Source organism: Pituophis catenifer, unplaced genomic scaffold (assembly GCF_029215685.1).
Source record: "Pituophis catenifer annectens isolate HBS135680 unplaced genomic scaffold, rPitCat1.0.hap2 SCAF_1, whole genome shotgun sequence".
Taxonomy (NCBI): domain Eukaryota; kingdom Metazoa; phylum Chordata; class Lepidosauria; order Squamata; family Colubridae; genus Pituophis; species Pituophis catenifer.
The window spans coordinates 117,123,316-117,150,688 of NW_027256881.1; the positions used below are offsets into that span (position 1 = coordinate 117,123,316).

At 35.2% G+C, this 27,373-nt stretch overlaps 1 protein-coding gene across 3 annotated transcripts in view; it reads right to left on the reverse strand.

Moving 5' to 3' along the window:
- The window catches only part of CD109 (CD109 molecule), an 87,265-nt gene that overhangs the window by 37,299 nt on the left and 22,593 nt on the right, over window positions 1-27,373 (reverse strand). For all 3 annotated transcript variants that reach the window (XM_070932905.1, XM_070932904.1, XM_070932903.1), the window contains exons 9-19: window positions 25,684-25,807; window positions 24,959-25,068; window positions 24,042-24,260; window positions 23,011-23,112; window positions 22,850-22,912; window positions 10,302-10,478; window positions 6,822-6,974; window positions 5,928-6,002; window positions 5,154-5,214; window positions 2,550-2,691; window positions 238-352 (exon numbers count right to left, since the gene is read on the reverse strand). In XM_070932905.1, the coding sequence (XP_070789006.1) occupies window positions 238-352; window positions 2,550-2,691; window positions 5,154-5,214; window positions 5,928-6,002; window positions 6,822-6,974; window positions 10,302-10,478; window positions 22,850-22,912; window positions 23,011-23,112; window positions 24,042-24,260; window positions 24,959-25,068; window positions 25,684-25,807 (1,341 nt within the window). The remainder of the gene's footprint in view (window positions 1-237; window positions 353-2,549; window positions 2,692-5,153; window positions 5,215-5,927; window positions 6,003-6,821; window positions 6,975-10,301; window positions 10,479-22,849; window positions 22,913-23,010; window positions 23,113-24,041; window positions 24,261-24,958; window positions 25,069-25,683; window positions 25,808-27,373) is intronic.

Sequence of the window (27,373 nt, forward strand, 5' to 3'; positions counted from 1 at the left end):
TAAGGCTGTTATGTTCATAGATATTTGGGTTTGATTTTTATTGCATTAAAATAAACTATCCTGATATAAAATGTTGATAAGTTGTATAGAAATATTTGTAAAAAAAACAAATGAATGACTAAGAGACTTTAAAGAACTACTGAACAGAAGCTATGCTACTAAATATGAACTTCAAAAAGTGTCTGTAAATTCTTATTTTCACAGCAAATGAGTAGAATCAACTTAATGATTTATTACCTCAATGGGTATTTTCATCACACCCAATCCAAGATTTTCAGATATTATAAATGCGCTGGCTACCCAGGATGTAATGGTATCAGGAACAGTAACATTTATTGTTGCTTCAGTAGATCTAAAGATGAAAAAAGACAAAATAAAAGGGACAGCAAATCTAGAGTGACTTTCCTGGTACAGGAATTTTGTTTTGTTTAATTAAGTTAATTTTTTACAGGAATAGTAAAGAATTTGCACTATGCTCGTGGGAGACCCAATTTGCACTATGTTCATGGGCTCCAAATATGAAGGTAACTGTCACATATATGTTTTGAAGAGTTGAAAACATTACAAGACATAGAAACACTTGGTTCTAAACATACATTTAACATTTTGTAATCTAAGGATCTTCTTTTGGGTATATATTACAGCAGGCATCTGTTACATTTTTAGACATTATTTTTTCTTACACACTTTATCATTTACCACAATACACTCTGTAAGATTGTCTTCAAGTTAGTTTTGATTCCTTGCAACTATCTGGAAAAATCCCTGAAGTTTTCTCAGCAAGGTTTTTCAGAAGAGGTTTGCCATTACCTTCTACATAGGGCTGAGAGAGACTAACTGGTCTGACTTGCCCAAAATCATCCAGCCGGCTTCTTGTCTCAGGTGAGACTAGAACTCTTGGTCTCCTTGTTTCTAGCTTGGTGCCTTAACCGCTATACCAAACTGGCTCTCACAATACCCTGGTCCAAAGAAATATATACATTTGGAGAAATATGAAACAAAATAGCCATCAATTTCAGCTTAGTTCAACTCCAGTTCAGGGAGCTAGGTGATTGGGAAAAAATGACCATCTGATAAAACTGTTTTCTAATAGAACAGTCCATTTTTCAGAAAAAAATAACCTCCGATATCAACTATAAATAAATAAAACTTGGATATGTAAGATTTAATTTTCCTTGGAGATTTCTGGGTGAGGCAATGGCAAGCTAAAACTCCAGAGGAACATAAATATAGCGAAGACCAACAGACTGGCAATGCTGATCCCACAGAACCTCTTCAGATAAGTAAAGAATGAGACTGTCCATCTGGGCTCCAAATGATTGTTTCTCATAAAGAGACTGCAGGACAGTGGTTCTGGGAGAGGTTGCATGTGTGGGGAAGAGACTTACCTCAGTAGCTTGTGACCTTCCCTTCTAGCTTTCCTACTGGCTTTCAGGAGAAGCCCTCAGGAAAAGTCACAAATGGCAGTCACATGATTGTGGGTCACTGCAACCCATCATAAGTGCAACCTGGTTGTCAAGTGTTCACATTATGATCATGTAACCATGCGGAGGTTTGCTGGGAAAGCTAGAACTGAGGACCAGTCATAATCACCCTTCAATCAGTGGCATCATAATTTCAAACAGTTGCTGAATGATAAAATCAAGATTCAACTACCTGTATTTTTAAAGTCTTTAATAAAATGTATTTAATTCTGTTCACTTAATGCAAATACTAAAACAAAGTCAGAACTCAATGAAAAGCCATCCCACCATTTGCAAAATAACCAATAAGCTGCTGAGGTTAGCTTGAAACCAATTAAAGCACTTACGCCAAAATAAGCAGAATCGCTTAAGGTGGCAAAGGATAGAAGTGGGTGTCAGAGAAGACACGCTCTATGGAGTAGAGAGTTGGTCTCTGACAGAAAGCCACTTGACGAAACTAGAAGCATTTGAAATGTGGAGTTACAGACAGCTGTTACGTATAAGATGGGTTGACAAAATCAGAAATGAAGTGATAAGCCGCCTGGGAAAGCCAAGGGAAATCATCAAAACCATAAAAAAACAAAAGTTAGAATATTTTGGACATGTGATGTGACACCTGGAAAAGTACGGCATACTTCACTTAATCCTCTAGGGAAAGATTGAAGGCAAATGAGGTCCAGGCAGAAGAAGAACATCATGGCTTCAAAATCTAAGGGACTGGTTTGGCCAAAACTCAGCAACACTTTTTCATGCAGCTGTCGATAAAAATAGGATCACCAACATGATCGCCAATGTCCAATGATGGATATGGCACAAGAAGAAGTCAGAGAAAAAGCAGAAAAATGGGCCCTGAGGTCACTTTGTAGATGAGGGGGGAACAGAGGGCAACATAATCACTTTTTGCTCTTCAGAAACTGATACCTTCACTATAAAGTTACACAATTAAGAACTTTTCTATTTGCCAGGTCTTTATTTCACTTTTATCAAAACTGTTCTTAATTCGCAATTTCTTCCCTGGAAGTCCCACAAACATTTATGATTATCTGTAAGGGAAAATAAAGAAAGCATCTCCACACAAGTTTATACCTTGTCATTATTTCCTGCCAAAGCCAAGTCTCTGGAAAATTCTTCCTCACATGGAGATTACCCTCATTCAGTGCTGGGATATATTCATGGAGTACAGATAGGCTATCCGTGTCGTAATCAAAATCATAATCCAGTAGCACTACTAATGAAAAAAGAAAAGGGTGAGGGGATGCAAGAGAGCAGCATAAATTGGATCAGATAGTTTAATTTCTGTCACAAGAATGACTTATTCCATCCCCAGATGTATGATGAGATGCCACTGATGAAAGGCGCTTGATTTTTGTCATTTTCCCCCTTTTTCTATTCCCACACCCACCCAGCAACATTGTTCTGAGAAGTACTCTTAATAATTTTAAAAAAATACAAAGAGTTGAAGGGCAAACTTTTAAAACTTAATTTAACCAAAATTCCTCCCACAGGAAAGGAAGACTCACAAAACTAACACAGAACATGAAAGCCATGAGATCAAACTGTGCCAGCACAGCTGGGAAAAAAAAACCTCTTGTCAATTTTAAAGGGAAGTTAGAAAAAGACATAAGCATCCTCTCTGGTGTCTTCTTGCTAAAAGAAGTAGCATTCATAATGGGCTCACATTAAATAGCAGTCTTAAACAAATAAGAAATTGTATATGCACCGAGCAGGGGAAGAGCTAAGGGATTCAATTCATACCATATTTCCCTTGTATTATGCAAATGATGCCACACCTTCACTCACTGAACAGAATACAGATTTCAGATATTAAGTTTAATATCTACCCTGCACTGTTATAAATTATGTTTCTCTGTTAACTCCTTTTTTGTCTAAACATCTCAAGCCACAAACAAACTATCTATTGCAAGAATTTGCAGCCTGGATCTGCACTCTTTTTAATTTCCTCTGCCACGTTTTGTGCAAACATCTTTCACTATACTGTGTCTCTACTTCATTAGCTGATCAGTATATGTACTAGAAAATATAAACTGATGACTACTAGTCTCTTAAGAAAATAAGCAGGATAAGAACCAATAAATAGCTAAATGAAAAGCTAGTTGACAAATCAACTGTAAACTGAGATTAAAAATTTCTTTGTCTGCCTGCCTACTTATCTATTTACAGCATTTGGAAAAGATGTGCATTTTGCTGTGTGATTTACAGTTCAACATCTAGAACAATGACAGACTAGCATTAATCTTTTCCCAGTAAAAATCTATTGTACAAACTCTTACTTTCTGAAACTTGCACCCAAGCTGAGAAGTCTCTCATATTTTTTATAACTTTTGCCAATTTTGTATGATCACATAACTAGGCCAAAGTCTCCATTCCTAAAAGGGCCTATATAAAAGCGTCTATAAAAAAAAAGTTTGCTCCAAAAGAGGACATTTGAACTGAAGAACTAACCCACTTATCCACTGTTAAGATTTGCTTTGGAGGGCAACAGAACATAAAAAGCAGCAAACACAAAGAGAGGATAGACCAGTGGTTAAATTCAGCCAGTTCTATCCGGATCGCGCGATACATCGCCGGACATCATCACGTCCCATTTTTGACCCTCTGCACATGCACAGAAGGCTCTGCACATGCGTGGAGGAGGCGTGTGCTCACATTTGCAAACCGGTAGCGAAGGTAAGTGAATACCACCCCTGGGGTAGACCATTAGAAGAAAACCAGAAGAGTGAAGAAATTCAGACACGGGGGAGCACTCTGAGGGAACTGAAACCACAGCCCTAAGATCAGATTTGCAGAGATCAGCAAAATTTTTCTGCAGTGAGCTGAATGAAGATCTTGAAGAAATAATAGAGGGAAACCTTGAGTAACATAAAAGTAGTACTATGACTGCACATTTTTTTCTGTGAGAAAGAGAAGATGCTTTGGAAGAAACTTGCATGAATCCAATATTCATCGGGCTTGTATAGCTACAAATAGGAAAGGTTAGAAAAAAATGGCTGGAGACCTTAATGTGCTAATCAACCTCCACTGATGGTTAAAATGGGCAAGAGATTTACACAGTAGATAAGGAATCCATTCTACTCTTTCTTTTTCTCTCTTTCAACATATGTAAATAAGAATAAATGAATTTAATCTAACTTTGTGACTATATTTTTTATTTATTAGAATTATTTTATCCCATTTTATTACTTTATAAGGAACTGAATGTGTGAAACATTCAGAATACTCCTTCATCTTCCTAGGTTTCCCACAACAACAGTCCTGTGAGGTAGATTGGGTAGAGAAAGAGAGTGACTAGCCCACATTCACCCAGTGGGCTTTCATGTTTGAGGCAGAACTAGAACTTGAGATTTCTAGTCTGATGCTTTAACCACTAGATCAAACTGGCTTAACTAGTACACCAAATTTTATTTCGAATAAAGTTATCCTTAGCTGAATATTCAGTCTGTCTTTGATTCTGTCATCTTCACTACTGTATGGATTAAAGAGTAATTGGTATTGGAAAAGATACATTTTGATCTCCTTTGAGATCAAAAAGAGTATGACAGGGAGTAATTAAACAAAATAAAGGAAAGGCCTTTTTTTCTGAGGCAGATAAAGAAGAAGTGGAGGTTTGAAAATCAAGTAGGTATCTACCCAAGAAATGCTGGATTCATTTCTTGATTTGTCTTTACTTACCATCGTCATAGTCCTCATGTTCTGAAAGGTTGGCATCAGTCCATATCCAGAGATTGTTATTCTGAATGCAGTACATAAAAGATTTCTCAGTTTAATTACATGCAACATATCAGTATATGCTGCCCAGAATTGCTTCAGACCATGAGATGGGCAGCATATAAATAAATAAATAAATAAATTAATTAATTAATTATATAAATAAATAAATACATTTTAATTACTTTTCAAAATGTATTTTAGAGCACACAGAAAAAAACTGTACATATATACACAGAATGGGAGGTGACATGATAGCTGTCTTCCAGTAGTTGAGGGGCAATCACAGAGAGGAGTGGGTGACTGATTCTCAAAAGCACCTGAGGGCAGGACAAAAAGCAATGGGTGAAAGGTCATTAAAGTGAGATCCTACCTGGAACTAAGGAGAAACTTCCTGACACTGGAAGCAATTAATCAATGGAGTAGCTTGCCTCCTGGAATTGTGGATGCTCCATCACTGGAGGTTTTCAAGAAAAGATTGGACAGCCATTTGTCTCGGATAGAATAAGGTCTCCTGGCTTGTGGGGCTAGGGTGGACTAAAAGACATCCAAGGTCTCTTTTCTATGTTTCTATGATACTACCTTATGGGGAAGCTCTTGTGTGTGTGTGTGTGTGTGTGTGTGTGTGTGTGTGTGTGTGTGTGTGAAAGAGAGAAAGACAGAGACTTTCATATTCTTTCAGGAACCAAACACATCGGGGAACATGAAAATTAGCAGCTATATAATATGCAACTGTACCTGAAAGACACTGAAAGCACTTCCAGCTTCTCCAAAAGATGGTTTTGTATCATATAAATTTAGCTCATGGTGTATCTATTTTAAAAAAAAGTAGAAATAAATCAAAGATAAAACAGTGAACCAACTTTTTTGAAAAAATATTTACATCTTTCAAAGAAAATTTAACCAGTGATAACACAATGTATTAGTATATATGTTAATGGGCCACACACGTTTTTCAACCCAGGAACTGGATAAAATAAAATAGGACATGGTGAATAATTACTGTATGATATTTTAATATGTCAATGTGGAAACCATATGAAAAAAATCTTCAGAACACAATTAATTCATTATGACCTTTCTCTGAAGAGAGTTGTTTGATGGCAGCCTAGTAATTGAGTTGCTGTACAAGGAAGTAATAAATTTTGAACCAGGGCAGTGAAGAATGCCACCAAAGACTGAGCTGTAATTGGCCATCAGTTTTACGATCGACATACAACTTCTTGGAAGTGTCTAAAGACATTTTATTTCTTTTTTATCATTCATTAAGAGGTTGCTGATGATTTGTAAATGCATGTGAACTCATTACATTTGTTTTTAGTTTCCATTATTTCTTTTGCTATGAATATTCTACTTTAACAAAAATGAGAATTACATATAAATTCCTTCTTAACTGCATCCTTATCAGAAAATGAAGTAAATAAATGCAAATGTTTGCTATAGAATATAACGTTACTCAGATAATCAGAGAATGAAGTTTATTGCAAATAAAATAGATTAATATTAATGCATATTAACTGTTTTTTAGTTTCAATTTGTTTCAATATTTTAAGGAAACTAGTCACAATAAAACAGTGCTTCTAAATCTAAACCAATGCACTCTTGCAAAAGAAAAAAGAAAAATAAACTTACAGCATCTTCTGTGATATCGTTCCTTTTTCCCAACAAATTTATACTTTTGTCAATAACTAAAAGTCCAACTGAGGTTTGGGGTTCTGTCACTTTGATGTTGAGGGTGATATCCTCAGCAGGTCCAGCTTTATTTTTACTCCAATGCATGTTAATCTGGGAAATATCAAATATTATACATTTGAAACAGATTTACCTATGATGCAATTGAACAGGTCCCAAAATTGTGAAAGACCCAAACCAGATGCAGAAATGGGACAATAATACTTTACTGTATATACTTCCTGAGAAATATCTCTGGAACTCAGTGGTTCTACTTCTGAGTGGAAAATCATACTTTTCCCCCCCTGATAAATAGAACTATAAATTAAGGAAAAAGATTTGAAGCCTGTGTATTAGAGAAAGCATTATATTATTTCTATGTGTACTATTCTCCCTAAAACCCTTTTACACACACACACACACACACACACAGAGAGAGAGAGAGAGAGAGAGAGAGAGAGAGAGAGAGAGAGAGAGAGAGAGAGACAAACACACACAGACACAAACCACTTCTAAATATTTTCTCTCATGGGGGAAAAATAGCTCAGAATGATAATCTGGATTATGCAACGGCTGTTGAGGAGTAGAGAGTGTTTAAAAAATTGACCATTTTGAACATAACATAGGACATCTGAAGAAAGAGAATAAGTAACAAGAGAACAGACAAGGAATGTAAGGGACTGGCGGTTACATGTTGAAACTAGGAAAGGAAAAGGGGAAGAACAGATGGAGGACAAGACAAAGAAATTTGTTCCAGCAGTCAACTGGCCACTTGATACTATAGGGCGACAAGCATCTTGCACTTCACTTTGGCTGTGCTTATACAACAGCTTAGATTACAAGTGTAAACTCAAAGTAGCCTCAGGGTCTTGTGTATTTCCCCCCCCCCTCTCCTGATAGAACCAGTTCAGAAGTCTCAATTTCTATTTTAATTTATAGCAAGTAAAAATAAGTCACTTTCTTAAAATACAGATTCAAGTTGGTTTGTTAGCATTACCTGTATTTAAGATTAATTGTGCTTTGTCTTGTTTCACAGAGCAAGCATTATAATTAATCAGCAGTGGGTTGTTGTTTTTTTTGTTTTACAATCCTATGTATGGAAGTTTTTTGGATACACTGAAATGTTACATCATTTTTGTGTTTTTTTCCTTTGCCCTTTACTATATTGTACCATAAACCATAAACTGTTGATGGCCCAGAAACTCAGTAACAATTTCAAGAGAAATATATAAAATGCAGACTAACTTACTGATGAAGGATTTATTTTTGAGGTAATTTTAAATATCCAAGGAAAAAGAAATAGTTAATACAAGTAATAACAAATCACCTCCCATCCAGTGCACAGGGAAACTGATCAGGAAGCCTCCAGTAGATTGAAAGGAATTAAAAATAAAGACGATTTCATGAATTAAAAAAAAACTGGAGTGAATGGTTTAAATATATGTATAGGAATAAGAGAGAAATATCTACGAGTGGAATTGAAACAAATGCAGTAAAAGTTGATGCCCTAGAAAAGGAAAATCATAAATGGTCTGAGAATGTTGAAAAAATGGAAAGCTTGCAGAAATAGTGCAATAGGAGAAATATTAAAATATGGGGTGTGGTTCAGGGGTTGATTCTACTTACCTTTACTACCGGTTCACATCACACCCACACACGCGTTCTTCTGTGCATGCGCAGAAGCTTCTGCGCATGCACAGATCACCTATGATGACGGTCGGGTCAGTGAGTGGAGCCTCCTGCTGGTTTTACTACCGGTTCTTGCGAACCAGTCCTAACCGGGGGCAACCCACCACTGGTGTGTCTTGCTTACTGAATTGTTGTGTGAGTGTGCCTGATGCCTGGAAAAATAGTATGAAAAAGGCAGCAACAGTGAATATAAAAACTGCAGGGAGATCCATTCATGAAATGTGCCTAGATTGGCAGAATTCTGACTGAAAAGCAATAAACGGTGACAGTAAGCAACATTTGAGAAATGCAGTATGGCTTTATTCTGGACAAGGGATGTACAGTCAAGATTTTTGTGGTTGAACTGTGGTTGAAGGCCTTAAGTGCACCTATATAAATAAGCTTTGCTGCATACGGGAAACTGAATTGGTAAATCTTATGAAGCTGGAATAAAGTTCAGTGTATTATGCAGATTTCCAATAGGTAAAGCAATTATGGTGTAGCTTTCAATCATTTTCTTCAGTAAGTAAATGAACATGTACTGTACAATACTTTTGACTCATCTGCTTAATTGAGTTCTCTTTATCTAATTTTAGGCATTAAACAGAGAATTGATTAGGTTTTAGGCCATATTTATACAGAAATATTGGAAATACAAACAGATTCACAAACTTGCAAGCACCACTGTGTGGTTACCAGTTCTGGGCTACAAGAAGTTGGACAACTGTTGAACAGCTATAAAGATACAGGAAACGCCATGCGTTTGCTGCCATCTAATGGCTGTTTGAATATCATGGTCCTAACTCTGAATGCAGTAGACCTCAGTCCATTCAAACTACCAGCTTTACAAAGGTTCTTCATGGTTTGGTAAGGCTCTACCTGAAGGACTGTATCTTTCCATCTATTCTTATCAATATTTTAAGTTCACTGGTTAAAATACTTCTTGAAGTTGCTATCACTTACAAGCCTTTTTAGTCCTAGCCTTCTCCCATGTACCAACCTTCATATACTTTTTATGACTATCAGATAAGTTTTTATTCCCTCAGGTATTCCCTCATATACTATTACCCTGTGGTTTAGCATTAAATTTTTCCTTCTTGTGGCTGTAATTATTGTTCTTGTAATAATTCTATAGCTCAACAGTGGGATTTAAATTGGAAAAATAGTACTAACAAGACAATAATATTGCTATTGTTTTATTATTTTGTTTGATTTTTAAAGATACTTTATTTTATGGCTATATTTTCTACTTGCTCTAACCTTCATTTTAATAAAATGTAATTTTAATATGTGTTATTTCACTTTCTTAGAAAGCACTGAATATAGTAAGATGCAATTATGAAATGCAACATGCACAATTTATATGATAATACCTTCCTTTTCTTTCCTTTTTTTCCTTTGGTTTTTCAAAATAAACATATAGTCTATAATTCCCCAAAGGAAATGTAACTAAACTGATAGGAAACACTATCAAGGAGAATATGTCTAGTTGTTCAGGCGCTTAGTTAATTATCTAGTATGTCAGGAGGACTTGGTTAATGGTTTATGCTAGCTACAGATTTAGAAGAAAATACTTTTTTTTAATAAGAGAAATAGTTTTCAGTATTGTCTTAATCTAACAACCCTCCTTCTATGCTTTTCTACTGGAATACATCTTGGAAGATACCAAAGTCCGTCTCTGGAGCACTGATATAACCCTATGGTCTATTAACACAGCTGGTTTGTAAAATTCCACCTCTCCATTTATTATGAAAGGAAGGCCGGTACATTTACCTGATTTTTAAAAGTCAGTTGAATAGGAATATGTAGAGCATCATTTATTATTTCCCCGTTTTCATGCACATAGAAGACAATTATGCAAGCCGTAGGAGCCCAAGAATTTTCTGGAATTAAACTGAATGTTGTGGTCTTCTTTTTCCCTGCATCCACAATCTGACCTCTGGACATCACCTATGAGTAAAAAAAAAATAAAAAGTACCATACTTAAAACATATGAAGCCCTTATAAAAATAATGTGGATAGGCACCTAATGGTTTCTAATACAAACATCCTTTTTTAAAAACAAAAATATATAAGGTTACTCTGTCTCGGAAAAGACAGGATCAGATATACTATTTAATTTGTAATTAAAGCTTTTATCAGTTGATCATATCAACTCAGGGACAAACTGAGTTTATGAAACTTTTTCTCAGACGATTCAAAATTATAGTCTAAAAATGTAGTTAAAGTGGCCGTTTCTTTAATCAGTAATAGTTTGGTTTAAGGAAATATCGTTAATCAGAGATACAAGTATTAATTTTTTTTAAAAAAAAAAATGTTTCAATGTGTACTTTTTTATATATTAGAACTATATTTGCCACCTAATCGTATCAATTTCTGTTTGTAAAGAATTGTATGTTTAACAGTGGATCATTCTATTCCTAGCTGTAAGTACTACATTTACTAATTCTTTAAATATATTAAAAGGTTATAAAATATATCTACCGTGTTTCCCCGAAAATAAGACCCTGTCTTATATTTGTTTGAACCCCGAAATAAGTGCTTGGCCTTATTTTTGGGGAGGTCTTATTATTTTGGGGCGCGTGGAGCAAGATGGGGCTCCTCTTGCTGTCTTACCTGATTTCCAGTTCTGCGTTTAAATATTTTTGGGGAGGGCTTATTTTTGGGGGGAGGCTTATTTTAGCGCATGTGGTCAAAACCCGATTGGGCTTATTATCAGGGGATGTTTTATTTTCGGGAAAACAGGGTAGTCAATTACTTTCAGATGTTAACAATGAAGGCCTAAGCAGAATTGTTGAGAAGTAAAGCTTACTGAATTCAGAAGCATAAATATGCAATCTAAGTGTCAGGATCAAAAATTGATTTGAAAAAATCATATTTTTTTCCAAAGAAAATAACTATACTTTCACAAAATATATGCATTTGTTAACTATATCTGATGAATTAATCTAAGTCTTTAACTGCAGCATAATTATTGTTACTTGACTACTCTTTGGCAAGATGGACTTCCAATAAACAAACAAATAAATAAATAAAATAATCAATAGAAATCCTCCCTAGTTGAATAATGATATGTAAAAAATTGGTCACTCAATATTTTAATTTTTTTAAGTTCCCTTTTTTAGCATTAGTTACAAAAATTATTTATTTTTAATTCTCTATTTAATTATTGCTATTTTTTCACATTGCTTTGGGACATGGACAGATTGGACATTGACAGGTAATCAATTTTGTAAAGATTTCTAGACAATTTTACTCTTCCAAACAAATCCTCTACATGCAAATTTCTCAATTCCCAATCTCCCCAAAAATACTCATGCGAGCAAACTGATGATCATTATACAGAATGAATAAGGCAAATAACAACACAGGTTGCAACTATAATTCTCTACATAATTTTTCTACTCTTTCGAGAAAAAGTAGACATTCAGCTCTTCTACTTATCCTTTTCTTGTTGTTCTAAGGTAACTGAAGTCTAATGATATGCTTCAATTATTAAAGGACACAAGTGCATCTGAAAATTAGTCCCCTCAAAAAAACAGCTTATCACTTTTTTGCCTTTGTTTACCTATTTATTCCTTTGCCCCGTTTTTCTCCTTGACTATACCCTATCTACACACCAAGCGAAAAAGAACATGGTCCTCAGCTAAGGAAGAATCAGCTCTGGGTGCTTCCGGCGGTAACATCAGAGCAAAGTGGGTGAGGGTACAATCTGTCGCTCCCGAAAATCCCAATTTATCCCGATAAGGAGCCCTTTAGGGGCATTTCTGATTCTGGAGAGATCAGAAAACAAAAGGGGAAAGTCGGAAGACTTCGGACGACCTGCTATCGTCCTGGAGGACAAGACTGAACCCCTTAAATCTGGCGGGGAAAGAGTTCGTCTTCAACCAAGAGCGATGGTGGCCACACAGTGAGGAAGCAGAAAAGTGAAATCAGCATCAGGTGGTGAAAGAGTTAGAAAAAGGAAGGCGGAATCTGGCTGAGCAGAGGCACGAGAGGAGAGAGACGTGGAGAAGAAAGGCGGTGACAGAGAGGAAAAAGTGCAAGACGGAGAGAGGATCGGATGGAGAGGTTAGTGCAACAGAAAAGAAGATCCCATAAAGTGGATACAAAGTAACGGAGAGAAACTGAGACTGGAGCGAAGGGCTTATCGTAAAAAGGAAAGTGAAGAGGGCATGAAAAGGAAAGAAGACATCGAAGGAGAGTCAGTGGAAATAGTGCAAGAGACTTAAAAATACCAGTTTAAATAAGACTATAAGAACTATAAGAACTAATATAAAGACTAGTGACTATGGAAAAGACAGACTAAGGGCGGAATAAGGACAGAAAATACAAATAAACTCATGGATATTTTGGTGGATATTTTGGCGGATAGCTATGGATTTATAACTTTGGATAAAAAAGGAAGATTGTATTGAGCAGAGAATAAAAACCGAAGGACTCAGAGGGAATACTGTGGAGAAGACGGAGACTGATGCAATACGGACTTAAAAGGAAAGATACAGAAAAGAAACAGGAAACTTTGGAAAGTCTCTAAAACAATTGTTGATTGTGTAATAAGGGGGAAATAACTCTGTTAAGCTGTCTTAATTTATTAATCAGTCTATTGACATTGAAAGGGGAAATTTGAAAAAAATCTTAAAGGACTAACAAATTGTAAGAGGATTGTTTGGATTGGAGGTGAAGGAACTAATGTAATTTATATATCTGTATTACTGCTTTAAGATACATATAGAAAAAATAATAAGATAATTATTGATAGAGATTAAGAGGATAAAATATATAGATTGAATATTATTTTATATATTATTTTATATTATATATTATATAGGAGCCTGGATAGCTCAAAGACAGAGCACTGTAATTTAACACCAGCTGTTTGCAATTAAAGTAAGATCGAATCTCTCCAGGCTCAAGGTTGACTCAGCCTTCCATCCTTTCTAAGGTAGGTAAATTGAGGACCCAGTTTGTGGGGGCAATAAGCTGACTTTGTATAAATATACAAAAGGATGAAGGCTATTGCTTAATGCACTGTAAGCCGCCCTGAGTCTCCGGAGAAGGGCGGCATATAAATCAAATAAAAATAAAAAAAAAATTTAAGTTTTTCTTGAAAAGATATTATAACTCTTCCATTGAATAAGTATAATTTACTTTAAATATTAAATAAGTATATGAAAAGTGAAAAAGAATAATACAAATCAACTTCCTAAGAAAGAAAGAGATTAATCGAGAGGCTTATAGGAGAAAGAGGAGATACCAATTGAGTAATTCAGAAAAAAGAGTATAAATTTAAAAAGAATATTGTGTTTGTATGATATTGTGGAAAAATTTCACCCGGAGTTTAAAAATGTCATCCACAGCAACTGTAGCTAAAACAGGGAAAAAACCTACTACCTACCTATGGCCTCCCCATCAAATCAAAGGTCAATAGAAAATATGTTGGGGAAAGAAAAAGATAGAACAGAGTTGACAGTAAATAGCATGCAGAATATGTTACAGATGATACAGGAAACTCTGATGAAATCACAAGAGAAAATGGCCGACAACCATGAAGAGGCGAAGGAACATCACAAAGAAATCAAGAATGAGATAGGAGAGGTAAAAGAAGACATCAAAAATATGAATGATAAGATAGAAACTATACAACAAGCAATGCTAGAGAATGAGCAAAGAATTAAGAAAATGGAAATAAAAATAGATCAAATAGACCTTAAAGTAGAAACAGTGGAACAGAAATAAGTACAATTGAATAAAGAACTCTCAGATTCAATTGCATTTCTCGAAATGGAGAAAGCCTCGTACTTCTTACAATTTCAGAATGTTGTGGAAGAGAAAGAAGAGGACCTGGGTGAAAAAATGGCTGAAATATTGGCAGAACTAACAAAAAGAAATAAGATGGAGATGAAAGAATATATAGACGAAATTTATTGTGTGCACAACAACTATATAAGAAGGCATCGACTGGCAAGAGAAGTCCATATAAGATTCACAAAAAAAGCAGTCAGGGATGAAATCTACAAGAAATCGAGAGATGAAACAATAAGATATAGAGGTAAAGAAATTATAATTTTGAAACAAATTCCACAAAGAATTCGGACTCAAAGACAACAATATCAGTTCCTCACAACACAATTTACCAAGTATAAAGTGATGTTTAGATGGATAATCCCAGAAGGCATCCTTATTACATGGCAAGATAGGAAGTACAAGGTAGACTCGATAGAGAAGACACAAGAATTTTACAAAAATTGTCTCTCACAGGAAGAAGAACAAGAGAGTAAAGAAGAATTGGAAAGCAAAAGTCAAGAGGAAGATCAGTCAGAAGAAACAGAAAGGGAGAGAGAGATAAGAAAAGTGCAGGAAAGAGAGTGAGAAGAAAAAGAAGGAGTGAGAGGGAGAGTAAAAAGAGAGACAAGAAATATTAAGAAACAATTGCAGTAGAAATGGAAGAGGCACTAAAGCTCTTCTCGGTGAACATAAACAGTTTAAACTCACCCAAAAAAAGAACACAAATTTACACAAAATTAAAGAAACTCGAAGCAGATGTGATATGCCTCCAAACCATTAAAAAAGGTTTTCAGAAGCTATTAGAAAATGCAAAACTAGGAAGACTATATACATCACTAACACAAAAGAAAAAAAGAGGAATCGCTATATATGTAAAAGAGAGAATAAAATCAAACTTAAAATACTCAGACGAAGAAGGTAGAACTTTGATGGTAGAATTAGAGACAGAGCAAAAACAAACACTATTAGTAGTGATATATGCCCCCAACAAAAACCAACATGAATACTTTAGGAAATTATAGAACAAGGCCACGAGAATATCTGCTTAGTAGGGGATTACAATGCTATAGTAGATAGTAAAAAAGTCTAAATAGTAATAAGAAAAATAAAAAAAGGAGACCTTACCCAAAGAATTTTTTAATATGGTAACAGAATTAAACCTGCGGGATGCGTGGAGAGAAACACACAATGAAGAAAAACAATATACATTTTACTCCCACCCGCACCAACTGTGGTCCAGGATTGATATGGCCTGGATGACAACAGAGATACAAATAGGATTGGGAAAAATAGATAGGAACTAATGAATGGGCAAATCATAATCCGATAAATATAGAACGGAATGGACAAAAAAAATATAAAAGATGGACAGTCAATCAAAATATATGTAAAGATAAAGAGTATATTCAGATGCTGGAAAAGGAGTTGAAAATATTTCTCAGGGTAAACAAAAAAGAAGATACGTCAGTTCAAAATCTTTGGGATACATTAAAAGCATATAAAATTAAAAATAATACTAGAATAATAATGAATACCCTAGAATTTTACGAAGCATACCCGGAAAAGCAAGCTTCACTAGTTTTCCTGGATGCCCAAAAAGCATTTGACAACTTGGATTGGAAGTTTATGACCAAACAACTAAAACTTATGGAATTTGGGACCAAATTTGAAAATATGATTGGGAAAATATATACAAAACAAGCGGCAAAGGTGATTATTAACGAAGATATGAACAATAAATTCGATATAAAAAAAGGGGTGAGACAAGGATGCCCACTTTCCCCACTTCATTAGAACTGCTTTTAAAAAGGATTAGAGAGGACCATGAGATAAAAGGACTAAAGATAAAAAATGAAGAATACAAACTACAGGCCTTTGCCGACGATCTGGTCTTTATTGTGGAAAAACCCTTAGAATCAGGCCCAAAATTTATAAAAAGAATAGAAGAATTTGGTGAAGTGGCTGGACTAAAAATAAATAAATCTAAATTATTAACTAAAAACCTTACAAAAAAACAAGAGGAAGAATTGGAATGTATAACAAAGATTCAAACAACTAAAAGAATTAAATGCCGTATTTTCCGGCGTATAAGACGACCCCCTATTTTTCCTGTTAAAATATAGGGTTTGGGCTATACTCGCCGTATAAGACTACCCCTCTTCCAACGCACACCAAATAAAAATTAAAAAACATCAGATTTGATTTCAATATGGTAATTTTAATTCAAATGCTTATGACATGCAGCCTTATAAACATAAGGCTGTTTGTCATCAAACATGTAAACATAAAACAGTGCAATTGGATTAAACTTTTCCTAATTCATTCTAAAGATGAAAGGAAGGATAAGACAATAAACCCATGGGAGCTGCCATGCTGTTTGTTTTCTAAACTGTCAACTAAACTGGAACTGAGTAATCCGGTGGCTCCGTGATCGCCGAACAGACACTCCTTTAGGAGCTCCAGGCCTGTGATTTCGTTAGCCGCTAGAATAGTGAAAACCCGCTGTTCAGCGGCTTGAAAATCTCCCCCTGGGAAAAAGGGGGAGAGAAGAGCCGAAGGGTCTGGGTAGAGCTCCCCTAGACCCCCAGGTTTGTCTTTTTAAGCCTGGGGATTGCAGGGTGAGCTCCCTGTAAGCCCTTCATTGCTCCGTATCCGGGATGAGTCTGCTTCATGCAGACGGAGGCATCGCGTCCACACCAGCAACGCAATTTTAAGGATCATAAAGAATTTGGACTTTGGGTGCTGGCAGAGCAAATCAGGAGAACAAACAAACAAAAAAAAAAAGGCAACACTCCGTTTAAAAATGCAGAAAATGGCGCCTGAGGGCGTGAAAGCCAAAGCTATTAGTGAAAGTGCTTGTTAACGCTTGTTAACACTTGTAACATTGATACAGCTACTGGATTACACCCTAAGAAAAAGATTTAAAGTGGAAGCAGCATGGAAAAGAATTTGGTATTGACCTGAATTAATTTACATCTTTACACTGTGTGGAAAATAGTTGGTATTTGTCGACCTGGTAGCTGGATAAATATAAAGTGAAGGCTGGAGAATCACTGTTTGGTGAATCAGCAAATTCTCAAGTTGTAACTGTAAAGATTTTTCAAGAACTTTTAGACTCTTTTAACTCTGCTCTTTTGGAAACAATTGAAAGAGCTTTTCAAAAATGTAGCTTGGAGAATTGTAAAGATTTGCTGGCTGGGAAACAGGAGGAAATTAAACAGCGGATTTTGATTCCGGAGGACAAAGAGGCTGTCAGGCTTGAAATGGAGGTTGAAACAGAGGTCTTGGCAGACGCTTCCACTCAATTAATAGAAAAGCAACAAGTAGACTCTTTATTGCAAGCTGACAAACTTTATGGTAACAATTCTTGGCTTTACAGACAAAGGAATGAACTGATTGATTATACAAGCAAGAAGAATCGAAATGGGGGTTTTAAACCAGAGAAAATGATTTTCAGAAGAGAGCGAGCTTTCAAGATACATCAACCTCAAATCAAAATTCAAAAATTTTTGAAAATAAAATTAGGGGGAGGAGCAATGTTGAAAGAATTATTGAAGGAGGAGGACTGGAAAAAATATAGAAAGAAGGGAAGAATAGAAGATTAATTCTTTTTGGGGGGAGGATTTTAGTAATAAATTCAAAATCTTAATTAAACTGGTATTTTTAAAGGTTTTTCTAAGACAATGATATGAAGGAAGTGTTTTCTTACAATTCGTTTTGGATATAAAAACTTTTTAAAAGTTATGGAGGTATTAAAATGGTTCATTGAAAATTTGAAGGATATCTTCCTGCAGGTTTTGAAATTTATATTTTGTGAAATGAATTAAGAATGTTTTATTGATGTATTTAGAAATTTTTAAAATGTTTAATATAAGATTACAGTATCTTAAAAGGTATACAAGAGAAAATGTTTAAGATTTTAAAATGTTCTATTTTATGAAGGATTAAAGAGGATAAATGTTAAATTTAGAATTTTATTAGGGAGTAATGCTGAAAAAGAATGGTGTTTGAGGGTGTGGAAATGAAACTTATCCATGATTTTTAATGTTCGTAATATTGTTAAATTATTGGATTATACATCAAGAAAAAGGTCTTTATATTTAGGAAGAATGAATTTAACTTGATTGATTTTGAGAATTTATAAAAGGGAGGTTGATGAATTTGCAAAAGAGGAGTTAAAGAGCGTGAGGGAGTTTTGAATTTTGTAGTTAGTATATTTTAGCTTATGCTTGTTAAATGTAATACCCTGTTTTCGCTCTGGGAAGTCGGGGGTGGGGGTGGGGAGGGAGGGACAAAGGTTGGGTTGGGATAAAAGTGTTGAATAGATAAATGTTTTAATAGAAAAGTAAATGTGGGGGAAATGTAATAATAAATAAAATGATAATATTAAAATATGATAATTATTGGAGGAGTAAGATGGAAAAAAGATGTATTCAGATGATATATTGACTGATTGATTATATATTGTATGTATTTATAAAATAAAAAACTTCTTTTTTTAAAAAAAAAAACCAAACTGGAACTCATGATGATAGGAGGAAGATAACAAACAATAGAGAGCAAGTGCCAGGCAAGTCCCTGGCGAGTCAGCAACGCCCATCATAACTGCAAGCTATTTTTACAGGTTTTGCTGGTGTGACAGTTTCCCTTTAAAAGCCTTCAAAATCCTCCTGTTCATCATCTGATATCATAAGTACATCAATGACATCTTGTGATAGATTTGTAAGGCAGTCATCATATGGATCTAATTCCGTATCAGATGGTGTGGTCTCAGCTTCGGCTTCCTCTTCACCTTGCCACAAGTAGTCATCCTCCATACCATCTAATGAATTTGATATGCCACACTTCTTGAAAGACTTGATTACTGTTTCTGCTTCAATATCATTCCAGGCTTTTATGACAAACTTGCACAAAACATCCAACTGTGGAGCACACATGTTTCCTCCTTTTGTGACTGACTTTTCGCCGCTAACCATCCACTCATTCCACTGTTCTCGAATGCGATCTTTAAATGGCTTGTTTAGGCAAACATCCAGTGGCTGTACCAACGATGTCAAACCTGCAGGAATAACTGCCGCATCTGTGTTTATTCTAGCAAGCTTTTGCTTGGTGCTGGGAGTTAAATGAGCCCTGAACATATCCCACACCAGTAGACTACGTTTTTGAATAAGTCCACCTGGTCGCCTGCTCCATACATTATCAAGCCATAGCTTTACCCCTTTTTCATCCATCCAGCCTTTTTCATTCACATGTACAAAACAACCAACTGGGAACTTGAGTTTCAGCATTGTTTTTCTTTTAAAAATAATCATTGGTCTCAGTTTGGAGCCATCAGCTATGCATGCTAGTACCACTGGACTTCTCATGTCCTGTTGTTTTAATTAAAATTGTTTTTTCACCTTTTGGATGGACAGTTTTATTTCCAATCATATCAAAATTCATTGGAGTTTCATCCATATTTCCGATACTACTTAACGCATAGCCATGTTTATTACGTATCGATGGAAACTATTTACTTTGGCATCAAGATCTGCAGGTAATTTTTGTGCAATTTTCGTCTTTTGCCTCAGTACCATATTATGCCTTTCCAAGAATCTAGTACACCAGGATACAGTGGCCTTAAATCTGTTGCTGTGATCTGGGTTAGATTTGGCCCACTGAAGTGCAAACAAACATATTTTATTTCGTGTCACTACATAACCGTTTTGGCGATGCTCATTCACCATGTCTGCTACATGTTTTTCGAGTTCTGGCCAATGTGGGGTGCCTCTTCTTAATGCACACTTACCACTTGGCATACTCTTTAATGCTTTTACATTTGCTTTCCAGTCCCGAACCATCTTTTCTGTTACTCCATATTGTCTTGCAGCAGCACAGTTATTATGTTCCATGGCAAAGTTTACAACTTTAAGTTTGAAACTGGCTTCATATTTCTTTCTTCTTGCTGGTGGAGCCATGATGGGGTCTTGACTGTTAGCCATTTGTATACTGTACTGTATATACTGTTGCTGTACTGTATGAACCGGTACAGATACCTACGAGCCAGGCTGCCCATCTGTCAAGGTAACGGGCCACGTGTAGCGGCAAGAGGGCTATTTCGTACCAGGTTTTTTTCCTGTCACCCTGTCCTGTCACCCATGTCCTGTCACCCATGCAGCCTTGACGAGATCGGCACAGCTTCCTGTCAATGTTGTTGGCGCTCCCGTAGTGTCATCGGTCAGCGCCGGCAACTCAGATTCGGAAAGCTGTGCCGATTTCGTCAAGGCTGCATGCTGCTCAATGCTGGACCCAGCTGGTTGCTGCGCGGAGCTTCCCCCAGTCCCAGCTGGGGCTCACCATCACTTGGGATCTGGGGAAGTCGGAGCGTCAGTAATACCCACCTGGATGCCTGGAACGGTGGGGAAGCTCCGTGCAGCAACCAGCTGGGTCCAGCATTGAGCGGCATGCAGCCTTGATGAGATCAGCACAGCTTCCCGTCAATGTTGTCGGCGCTCCCGTAGCGTCATCGGTCAGCGCCGGCAATTCAGATTCGGGTTAGAAATCTCTAGCAATGATTAGAGATGGTAGTAGCCGCTCTTATCGCCTCCGTCAGTCTGTCAAGGTAGATATCGTAGGCTTATACCCGGTGTATAAAATGACCCCCGACTTTTGAGAAGATTTTCATGTGTTAAAAAGTCGTCTTATACGCCGGAAAATATGGTATTTAGGCATCTGGCTCACCGCAAGAGGTTCTTCAATTAAACATGACAATTATAATAAATTATTACTGCAAATTAAAAAAAGGTCTAGATAATTGGAAAAACTTACAAATCTCACTCATGGGAAGAATTGCCACGATTAAAATGAATATCCTGCCCAGAGTCTTATTCCTCTTCCAGGTTATACTGGTGAAATTAGATAAAATCTTTTTCAATACATTAAACAAAACAATTACAAAATTTATATGACAGGGAAAAAGACCTAGAATCAGATTAAAAACCTTGCAAGATTTTAAAGATAGAGGAGGACTAGCACTGCCAGAATGGGAGATATACTACCAAGCGGCAAGCCTAGTATGGTTGAAAGAATGGATGGAATTGAAAAATCAAAGAATATTAGTAATTGAAGGGCATGACTTGCAAGTGGGATGGTATGCATTCCTGCGGGATGATAAATACAAAACACATGGATATTTTAAAAGACATATATTAAGGAATGCACTGCTACTGATTTGGACTAAAATAAAAAAAAAAACCATTATACAAAATTACCAATTTGGATTTTCCCTACAGAAATATTAATACACCCAAATTTAATAGAATGGGATAAGATAATTAGGTACAGGGATATTCTAAAAGATCAAGGAAAATTAAAAAAAAAACAAGAATTAGAACAAGATTTAAATAGAGAAATAGATTGGTGGATATACATACAAATTTGGTCAAAATACAAAGAAGTCATAAAACTGAATGAGGTACAATTGGAACAAAATGAATTGGATAAAATTATACAAGGGACGGAGCAGAAACTAATTAGTAAAATATATAAATTTTTACTACGATATAAAATGGAAGAGGAAATAGTAAAAGACACAATGACTAAATGGGCGAAAAATTTTAATCATACAATAGAATTAGAGAAGTGGGAAAAGATGTGGCAAACAAATTTTAAATTGACACTGTCGACAGCATACAAGGAAAACCAGATGATGTTTCACAAATGGCACTTACCGCCAGCAAGAATAGCTAAGATTTCCCTAATAAATCCCCATTATGTTGGAAGTGTAAAAACAATTAAGGAACATATTATCACCTCTGGTGGACGTGCCCAGCAGCAAAAAAAATTTGGGCCAAAACCAAAAAGTGGCTAAAGAAAATAATACAACCACCGATAAATGTAAAACCTGAGATGTTCCTACTAGGAATATTCACAGAAAAAATTACAAGAAGTAAAATATTTAATATTACATATTTTAACTGCCGTTCATATAGTCTATGACCAGAATTGGAAGAAAGAAAATGTACCATCTGAAGACGAGTTAATAAAAAATATCTTGGAATGTGCCGAGATGGACAAACTGACAAAAGAACTTAAAGAAAAAGAGGATACAGAATACTATAGGACTTGGCACAAGTGGTATAAGTGGTTGGAGGGAAGGAAAAATGAAGAAGAAAATTAGGGGGGAAAGATAGAAATGTTAAAAAAGACAGAAAGGAAATGTTAAAATATAAAAAATAGGAAATAGATATGAATGAGAGAAATATATTGTATATATAGTAATTAAAATGTTGGGGACATTTTAAATAGTAAAGTAGTAGTAAGTAGTAGTAGTAGTAAGTAGTAGTAGTCGATTTAAGTAGTAAATCGAAATAATATAAAGAGAAAGAAGGGTAAATTGTGAATAACAAAGAAGATCACCATGCAATAGCTGTAAAGAGAATGTGTTTATAAATGTTGTATGTCTTGTACTGTTATATTGGTATTATAAAAATAATAAAAAAAAAATTAAAAAAGGATCAGCTCTGAATTATTTTGCAAAAATAAAAAGTAAGTACCATATAATTGATCTCATTCAACGGCATGCTGCTCTGAACACTGAGTTCCAAAGGTACCCCAACCTAGGAAAAATAAAGAAGTCTTGAGTGAAAACACCAATCAAAATGTAATGGAGTAATTTACTTTAAAAACTTGTTCAATTACTGATAGAGGCAATTACTTTTAAATCCTTGCTTGTTTTTCTAATCTGAAGATAAGACAAACTGGGTGAGTAGAACACATCATGTATCCTTATGAAAGTCTGACTCTCCAGAAATTCAGCCTGTTTTTTAAAAAAAGAAAGGCAAAAAAAGAGTACATAAGACAACAATAAAAAGTATATCTCCCTTAAAAATGAAATAGTACAGGTGTACTAGTACTTAGCATAGTTCCTGAAATACAACCCTACCCTTTTTCTTTGAATACTCATTTGGAAAAACGAAGGATGAATTTTGCTAACAGCATACCTATAAGCATTTGCCCTGTTCAAACTACATGTAGTCCTCGATTTACGATCACAATTGAGCTCAAAATTTGTTGTTAAATGAAACATTTGTTAAGTAAGTTTTGCCCCATTTTATGACCTTTCTTGCCACAGTTAAGTGAATCACTGCAGTTAAGTTAGTAACACGGTTAAAGTGAATCTGGCTTCCCCATTGACTTTGCTTGTCAGAAGGTCGCAAAAGGTGATTACATGACCGCGGGACACTGCAATTGTCATAAATATAAGTCAGTTGCCAAACATCTGAATTTTGGTCATGTAACCATGGGGATGCTGCACCAGCTACTAAGTGCAAAAAATTGTTATAAGTCACTTTTTTTGGTGCCATTGTAACTTTGAATAGTCACTAAATGGACTGTTGTAAGTCAAGGTACCCTTTAATGCAGTTTAGATTACAAATAAGCCATAGCAAACCATGGCACTCCCCTCCCCATATATTTGCCTCATCAACTTTGGGAAACTCCATACCCAAACCACAATTCTTAAAGAGTTTTTATCTAATGGGAAACTGTGGTTTAATAACAACAGCAATAGAAGAAACTTTCCTTCTTACATTCTATTGCAATTATTACAAAACAACATACATATCCAATGACTACCGAGATAAATTTGAGGAAGAAGACAGGCATTAAACAAGTTTCCATATTGAAATTATTTTCACTAGCCAGTTAAAGCTTTCCTTTAGACAAAACGACAGGAAATGAATATACCTTAATATACAAAACTGTTGTATTAGCTGAAACTGGAATATCAATCTGAATAATCCCATTTTCTGGAACAGGATAATTTAGCTCATAATCTGTGTTCTTTTTCTGTAATTCATTTTCATATAGCTGATAAGAAATTTTTGACTGTGTGACCGTGATTGTGACATTATTCTTTTGTTCAACAGACGTTAGTGGATGATTATCAGTTCTTCTTACTTTCAGCTGAAAACAAATTAAACTTTTAATTTAACTTTTAAATTAATCTCCACATTTACTACAGACATTACTCCTTTTTTGGGGGGGGGTCTCCTTTTAACACTTGTTTTAAGAGGGCTCAAGTGGGTAAGAAATGTTCTAGATTTTGAATTGGTTTACATAACCCATGGCTGTAATGGCCAGGCACTTGGTTTAGCAAGGACAATTTAAATCTTGTTTTAAAAGAACTCACATTTTACAAGGCAAATAAATTATTTAAAACAATAATAACCGTTATGTAGAGCATTTATTTGAATTGGCAATACTATCTTTGGTAGCAGAGAACAATTGGTATATCTGGTGACTTCATTGTTGCTCTAACTTTCCACCCTGAGTTGTGGAAAATAAAGGCAGAATATAAATCTAATAATTACCAAAATAAAGGAATATTTATGGGCAACCTTGGATATGTGAATGTCAAATAAAAATACTAAATATTATAGCCCACACTCTACATATAGACTCCAGGTGAACGTGTCAGATGGAGATGAAGACTTTTGGCTTCTTTAGTTTTGGTGTGGAATTGGAGGTTTTGAGAAATACAATGACTGCCTTAAGACTTGTAGCTTTTTAAGAACATAATTCCATCTTTCTGATGCATCTTTCATTCAGTCCATTTCTGAAATGATACCGAAAGAAGCAAACAGTAACACAACACTACTCACCATAGCAATGAAGTTCAGAGAAGGCTTCAAGAATCTTGGATACTCAACAAAGTCTAATGCATAATCGTGCAGCTGTGGAAATACTGTAGCACTTGCATTTTGGGAGATTCCTATTATAACAATCAGAGATCTTTTTAAAATGATAGACACGGATTTATTTGTTTTTAACTGAAGTAAGATAATTCACACTTACTATTATAAGTGACAACAATCTGTGATTAGATTCATACAAGATGCTAAGACAAAAAAAACAAATCACTTAATGTCTTAGTGTACTATGTCATCCTAAGCCTTGTGTTTTGTAGATGGTTTATGGTTTTGCATAGTAGTAGATGGTATATCTTTATCTGTTTCCAGAGCCTTTAAAATTATGAAATTTAGCTTCAAATGACCAGTGTTAGGTGATAAGATTTTCACTTTTATTTGTTGAGTAAAATAGGTAGAATAAGCTTTTGCAAATCCCATCAGATGTCTCTCTCCAACAAATAACAAAAAAGACCCCATCCATAGCAATAAACTATGATACCTAAATTAGAACCACCATGCCTCCAAATATCAATTACTAAGAAATATGAATGTGATTTAGTGACTGTACTCAGTCTGAGACAGTATATTGTGTGCTTGTGGGATTATGACTGCCCACTGTAAAAGGATACAGCTGGATTAAATAGACCTTTGATTTTATCTCTTCCAATGTTCTATAAAAACCACATTAAACCACATACCTGTAAGAGATTCTGTAACAACAGCTATAATTTCTATAGGTGCTGGGTGCAATACATCCTCATGTTCGACAGTTACATATTTTATCTCTGAACTCTCCAGTGTAAAGTTTAAAGAACCATTAATCTGAGATCAGGAAAAATAGATTGATTAATCCTATGTGATATTTGAAGCAATATAACCAGAAATAATATTAAGATATAATGTTTTTGTTACTGCATTTCACTGTGAAATCAAAGCAATATTCATAAAATACCATGCCAACATCTGAATCTGAGTCTCAATAGAAGAGAATATATGTAGCTCAGGACTGTGGACAAACAACCAAACTCAGAGAACACCAAGTACTTCACAGAATCTCAGTCTGGGTACATTTTAGGTTGAAATTCATTCTAAGCACTATTAGCATAGGGCAATTTAAGGAGTTGCCTTAAATGGCATACAACATCACAGAATCCTTTTTATGTATTATAAAGATGAGGTATCCCAAAGATAGATAGATAGATAGATAGATAGATAGATAGATAGATAGATAGATAGATAGATAGATATAGAGAGAGGGAGGGAGGAAGGGAGGGAGGGAGGGAGGGAGAGAGAGAGAGAGAAAGAGAGAGAGAGAGAAAGAAAGAAAGAGAGAAAGAGAGATCTGATTCTCACAATAGCCAAAACATTTAGAAGATTTGTTCTTGACCATATATCATTACATTTTTTTTATATTAATAATAAACAAACATACATATACAGACATACACATTTAAACAAACTATACATAAACTAACTATACAGTAAAATCAAGTCATACAGCTTGAGCTTTGAAAATAGAGCTACTTCGGTAATTCATATATCTATGTATCTATGTATATATATCCTTCATCATATAACTATGTTTATATAACAATATTTCATTTTATTTCCTTATTTTTGTATCCTTGGGTGGTATTCCCTTATTTTGTGTTCTTTTTTTCTAACCAATTGTACCATTTTTGCCAAATTAAATAGTAATCTGAGTCTTCTTTTCCCTGTATTTCTTTGGTAAGTTTGTCCATTTCCGCACATTCCATTGTTTTTTGTATTATTTTTTTCCTCTGATGGCGTATCATCCAGTTTCCACATTTGTACGAAAGTAATTCTAGCTGCAGTCAGAATGTGTATTATCAAATATTGTGTCTCTTTTTTGTAGTCCTTTGTCAGTATTCCTAATAAATATGTTTCCGGTCAAAGGGGCACTTTCTGGGTGGTAATTTCTTCCAGATGATTTTGAATCATTTTCCAAAATTTTTTAACCTTTGGGCATGACCACCACATGTGGTAACAGGTCCCCTTATGTGTTTTACACTTCCAACAGTTCTGATTAGTATTGGGGAAGGCAAAAAAGGCCCAGATATCTATTAATACAACATTCCTCTCTCTTGGTTTAGCTACAGTTTTACAAGATATTTGTGGAAAGAATAGCCACCATAGCTGAAATGTTATAAAACTAATACAAAATTAAAATTAGGGAATTATTTTCAGTGATGAATTTAACTTAGAAGAAAATACCTCAATTTGTCCCAGTCGTGATATTTGATTGTAGTTAATCTCCACATTTACTACAGACATTACTCCTTTTTAACACTTGTTTTAAGAGGGCTCAAGTGGGTAAGAAATCTTCTAGATTTTGAATTGGTTTGCATAACCCATGGCTGTAATGGC